Consider the following 5,534-nt stretch of genomic DNA (forward strand, 5'->3'; position numbering starts at 1 on the left):
GTAGCTAAAATCTGTTGCTCCAAAGATACTGAAGTACATACAACATCACCAATCCCTAGCCTCTTCTCAGCTTTAATTAAACATGATGTTTTAATTAAGCGGTTCTTACTTATGGAACATGGCACTAGTTGTCCATCAGATTATAAAACAAATCTATACTACTATATAAAGTCAGCACCCTCCAAAATCACCAAAATATGTTTTGCCTAGAATATCGTTTTTATCAGACTCAATTACACAATGATTGTGTTATAAAAATCAAAATAGATGTAACCACAAATATAATCTGTTTTTTTTCATCATTACACAATAACCAATAAATTAACACGTGAGTCAGCACCGGTACGAGTCTAGTAGTAACCTAAGTGAGAAATAAAGTTCCAGTTGGATAATAGTAGAGTTGGTGGCAACACTAGTTCCTGGAACTCTGGAATCCCTTTAGAAGCAAGACATCATGTGGAATTGGATCAAGTTCATAAGTCCTGTAGAACTGTACAAGAAGATAATACAAAATTACTAAATACATTTGGTCATGAAGCAATTCCAGTCACGAAACAAAGAGGAATAGACTAGAATACATTGAAAAATTCATACCTCCCCTTTCCATGAGATACTGTAAAGTGATCCATCAGAAAGTCGAAATAGCATATGTTTGCTATAGCTTACAGTATTGCTCCTGAGAAAAAAAGAAGTAATCAATTGCAAACAGTAGTTGCGAAACTGATCTGCCTAAACATGATAAAAAACAGTAACAAGTTCAACCTATCCCAACGTTCTTCACTTTACCCAACTCATTCACTACAAAACCAACCTCAACAAGCTCCACCCGCAAATCTCTGCACCTAGAAGGCTAGAATCACCTTGTTCACCTAATTCACTTCAGTATTCACTACTCTACAATAAGAGAATACTAGGGTATAAGCTTCAAGTAAACACACATCATCATAGAAAAATATGACCACATCAGAAACTAACATTCACACAAACCAAAATTGTCCAATTCCAAAAAGCCCTAATTCTTGAGCAACCGCTACTTCTCAAAGCCAGAAACTTTCAACCCCGAATTACCCAAATTGAGAAAAAAATCAAATTCAAAGTAAACAACCAGAGGTGCAAAAGGAGTCAGAAAATCAGAGAACCCCTACTCTAAAGTTTAAAGAGAGGAACCTCCATGACAAATCAGATAGTAATATCTAGATGCAGAGAGTATATATTTTTTGTACATATTAATAAGCCAAGTTTTGCCATACATAGCTAAAAGTCTATTCAACATTTCTACACGCATCTAGTGGGCTTGAATTTTGTTAGCTGTATATACTTTCTTGCCTCAATTAAACTGAACTGTGCCAGTATAGACTTAAAATGTAAGAACATGTGGTGACTAGAGACTACAAATAGAAGAAAACTAATCAGATGCATCAAATGCAGAAAGAGAAGCCTAGAAAATCACAGCCATCATACGCTCAAGAAGATAAACATCCAATACCAATAGCCAACTTGCATTCCAGGTAACAGAGTTTACGAAATGAAAATACATCAGAAGAATTAAAGAAAGCAACAGTTTAATATGCATGGTGTTACCATCCAGTCATCAACACAACATGGATAATTCAACATGGATCCGCCAGATGCATATGTCAAAATATAGCATCAAAGCTTCATAATAACTGTCGATTCAGAACAAGTATAACCCACTAACCCTTTATATACATCTTATCAACTTATCATTAATTTCAGACAAGATCAAAAATTCAAAAACTTACATTCCACATCTGAAGGCACAATCAACAGCCTTTACATTGCTTTCCTTCCCATGAGCATTTTGGGAGGGGAGAGAGATCTTAGTTCAGGTGCAGAACTTGGAAAAAGAGTGTTCAGCTTGTGCATGAGGATGTCAGACCTAGATGGAATCTCATTCAGAAGAAACTGTTGAACAATGGGTTTTTTAAACCACTCCATGACAGCATCCCCTGGAGCCCTCAGCACTACTTTACTAACCTCAAATGGAGATTCCACAGAGCTCAAAACTTGTGCAATCACAATCTTCAAAGTTGGTCCAGTGACCAATTTAATACGTCTAGGGACAACACCATAATACAACATTCGTTTCCGGAACCTGTGGAGAGTATGCACAACTGATATGAGAGCAGCTCCAACTGATAAGTTCCTGACGTCAAGGGACCAAGCTATTTGCTGGTCAAACACTATTGCCTTCGGGAAAAGCTTATTCTCATAGGCAACTTTCCAAACACACCGAGCTCGGTTTATCTGGCCCATAAGAACAAGATAATTGAGGAGAACATTAACAAAGAACCTAGCAGGCCCCTCTTCCAACTCATAGTCAATACTTTGGAAAAATTCCCTGACAAAAGATAATACTGGTTGTTTCCTCTGTTCTGGGCCTGTGAAGAGTCCGCACATAAAAGCATGTGCCTTATGTTTGGTAGTACTAAGTATTGACATCAAATGCCTCTCATTCTCTTCATCTTGGCACCTTACAAGATGTGCTAGAATGGATGTGTACAGTACCAGATCGACTTTTGCAGCAGAGTTCACATAAGTTTCAAGAAGAGGCTTTGCTGACTCAAACAAACTACTCTTCATACATGACTCAAACAGCTGTCTAATTATAAAATTATTCGTTCGAATCCCTGATGAACCCATGAAACGTAACCACCGCAAAGCAACATCAACAGAACCATCCTTGATATACACCATAAGTACATCACTAGCACTCACATCAACAGAATATCCCATGCTTTTCATCTCGAGCAAAATTTTTGCAGCGACATCCACATTTTTCTTTTTAGCTAAGAGCATTAGAAGGCCAGTGTAAGTACTCATACCTGGTCTTAACCCTGCATTGGTCATGGAATTATACAACTTCATCGCAGGATCAACTTGTCCAGAGGCAGCATGCATTTCCAACAGACATGAATATGTAGATGGAGTGGGTAAAAATCCAACCTTCTCCATATCCGTAAAGGTAGACATTGCAATATCAAGTTTTCCTGATTTTGCATGGGACTCAACAATCATTGTGTATAACCCAAAATTAGGCCTAAAGCCTGCTTTCTTCATCTCATCCCAAAGTCTACGGGCAGCATCCAATTTTCCAGCCTTTACATTTGACTCAATCATGGATACATACATTGGAGCAGATGGCCTGAATCCATAACCCTGCATTTCCATGTACACCTTCATTGCCATGTCCAACCTCCCAGCTTTTCCCAATGAATCGACCAGCGATGCAAAGACATTAAAGCTGGGTTTTACATTCTTCTCTTTCATTTCTTGGAAGAGCTTGAATGCAGCATCAAGGCGGCCCGACTTTGCCAAATTTGGTACCATCAATTCATAGGTTGATCCATCTAATGCACAATTTGCAGCTTTCATGCTTTCATATACCTCAAATGCCTTATAAGGTAACCCCTTATTCAAAAATAGCAGTATAAGCGAATTATATGTCTGAGTATCAACTTTACATCCTGAATCCTGAATCTTCTTAAAACAGCAGAATGCCACCTCCATTTTATCAGCTTTTGCCAAAAACTGAATGACACGATTATATGCAGTATACGAAAAAACACCGTTATTACTTGAATCCTGCACCATTTCATCAAATAATGACTGAATCCCATCAAAATCCCTACTCTCATTCAGGCCATCAAACAACAACACATAACACTCATCACTCGGAAAATACCAAGGCTGCCTCTTAGCCCATCGAAACAAACTCAAAGACCCTTCACCGTCTTTGATCACCTTCAGCGCTTGCGTCATGTGAATCATGTTTGGCACAAATTGGAGTTTGTCCAATTGGGTCTCCAACTCAGGCCCCCATTTCCACCTCTTCACAACCTCCACAATCTTAGCAATTGCAGAGGCATTCAGAAGCGGCTTCTTCAAACCACCAACCATCACATGGTCATCGAGGCCCGGCTCAACAGACCTTATACCTTTCCCAGTGTAGATAACACTTCCTGATTCATCCAAATACTCAATCTCCTCAGTCCACTCATCACTCTTCTTCCCAGAACAGTAATTTCTAACAAAACAACACCCAACAGATAATGAATTTTCATCAAAATTCAATCTTGAAACCCCAGAACTGCCAATGAAATTGGGGGTTTTCGATATAGAACATTTAGGAGAAATTAAGCTGGAACCCAATATAGAGCTCCAAAATCTAGAACTTCCACCATAACTATGGAGCTCTCTGGTGCAGAGATTAGGGTATGAGTTGAAATTGGGGAAGGCAGGGTTTAAGGTAGGGTTTTTGGAGAGTCTACCAAAATTTCTAGGACACAACTTTCTCCTATAAATCATTGAGTAATAGATAGATAGATTTCTAATATGCACACTAAAGGGTTTAAGAGCTCGAATGCGTTATCTGATTGAGAAAAGATGCCACCTTTTCAGAGCAAAAGCTTAAACCCTAATTCTCATGAACCAGCAACTGGGGGCTGGGTTCGGTAGAATACCGACCCTATTTTACCCATACCATCTACCGACCGATTATATGTTGGGATAAAAAATCTGATACCACAACCGAGGAGTCTGTTGCGCAAGTCTCGGTTGGTTGGGTTCGGTAACCGCTTGCCGGAAGTTGCAGAGGTTCGATGAGTTTGGCCAGAAGTTGCAGCAGTCGAACTCTTCAGTTTTGTTTTGCAGCAGAATGAGGATGATTCTGGGTAGATTATATAATTGATTACATAGAAGAATGAGGAGTAATTTCTGGGAAAAAACCCACAACGCCAAGGATAAAGAAATCAGAAATCCCAAGATTTGAAAGAGGATGATTCTGGGAAGCTTAGGAAAGAGCAGCTCGGTGTGTTCTATTAAAAGAAGGATACAAAAAGACGACAAAAGGTTAACACATATCTATTCAACTTCTGTTTCTTGCTTCAAAGATATAATAAAATCTTAATTCCAGTGTTTTTGTGTATTAACTAATGAGGGCTGTGTGTGGTGCAGTGGGCTGTATTAGCCCATCTCGACCCTTGCTTCTACCAAATTATTGCTCCATTTTACAATTGGGCTGTAATTATACATATTTATGTTGAAATACGTGTGTATTTATATATATATATATATATATGTGAGCATATAATACGAAATTTAAAACCATTAACGAATAGTATTTACTTAATTAGTTTGGTTGTGCCGAACCAACCGCTTCAGTTACTAAACCTCTGTCTACCGACACGTGTTGGTTTGGTTGGTATTTAATTGGCTGGTTTGGTTCGGTTTAAAAATGACAGTTCTATTGGGGAGTGGGTAAGGAGCATGCATCATTCCCCCTACCGAAGGATCAAAGAGCTCAATGACTTGGTTTATTTTCCTCCTAAGTTTTATTTTTATTTTTAACTTTTAAGTAATATAACAAAAAGTATGAGTTAAACAGTTTTTAACTCATTACTTTAACTTCTTCTATTTACCACACAAACTCCATATCGTCTCAAATGTCATGATTAGTTGAATGTGTTGATTGACTTGATTCTAATGTGAAACTCAATATACCAAATTGAATG

The 5,534-nt window shown here is 38.3% G+C and overlaps 1 protein-coding gene across 2 annotated transcripts; it reads right to left on the reverse strand.

Annotated features, from left to right (window-relative positions):
- Nucleotides 1-233: 233 nt before the first annotated feature.
- On the reverse strand, nucleotides 234-4,876 carry LOC126793516 (pentatricopeptide repeat-containing protein At1g79490, mitochondrial-like). 2 transcript variants are annotated; one of them, XR_007672072.1, is made up of 3 exons: nucleotides 1,764-4,876; nucleotides 595-676; nucleotides 234-490 (listed from the first exon to the last, which is right to left on the reverse strand). XR_007672072.1 is itself a non-coding variant. In XM_050520062.1 (2 exons), exon 1 carries the CDS (start codon nucleotides 4,327-4,329, stop codon nucleotides 1,795-1,797), a length of 2,535 nt encoding a protein of 844 aa, XP_050376019.1. In that variant the 5' UTR covers nucleotides 4,330-4,876; the 3' UTR covers nucleotides 696-894; nucleotides 1,764-1,794. The 2 variants fall into 2 exon arrangements, 1 of the variants encoding a protein (XP_050376019.1); XM_050520062.1 differs by lacking the exons at nucleotides 234-490; nucleotides 595-676 and adding an exon at nucleotides 696-894.
- Nucleotides 4,877-5,534: the final 658 nt, after the last annotated feature.

This window comes from Argentina anserina, chromosome 5, assembly GCF_933775445.1.
Source record: "Argentina anserina chromosome 5, drPotAnse1.1, whole genome shotgun sequence".
Lineage (NCBI taxonomy): Eukaryota > Viridiplantae > Streptophyta > Magnoliopsida > Rosales > Rosaceae > Argentina > Argentina anserina.

Coding starts and splice junctions, on each gene's coding strand:
- LOC126793516 (XM_050520062.1), bottom strand. CDS start 4,329: ATGATTTATAGGAGAAAGTTGTGTCCTAGAAATTTTGGTAGACTCTCC.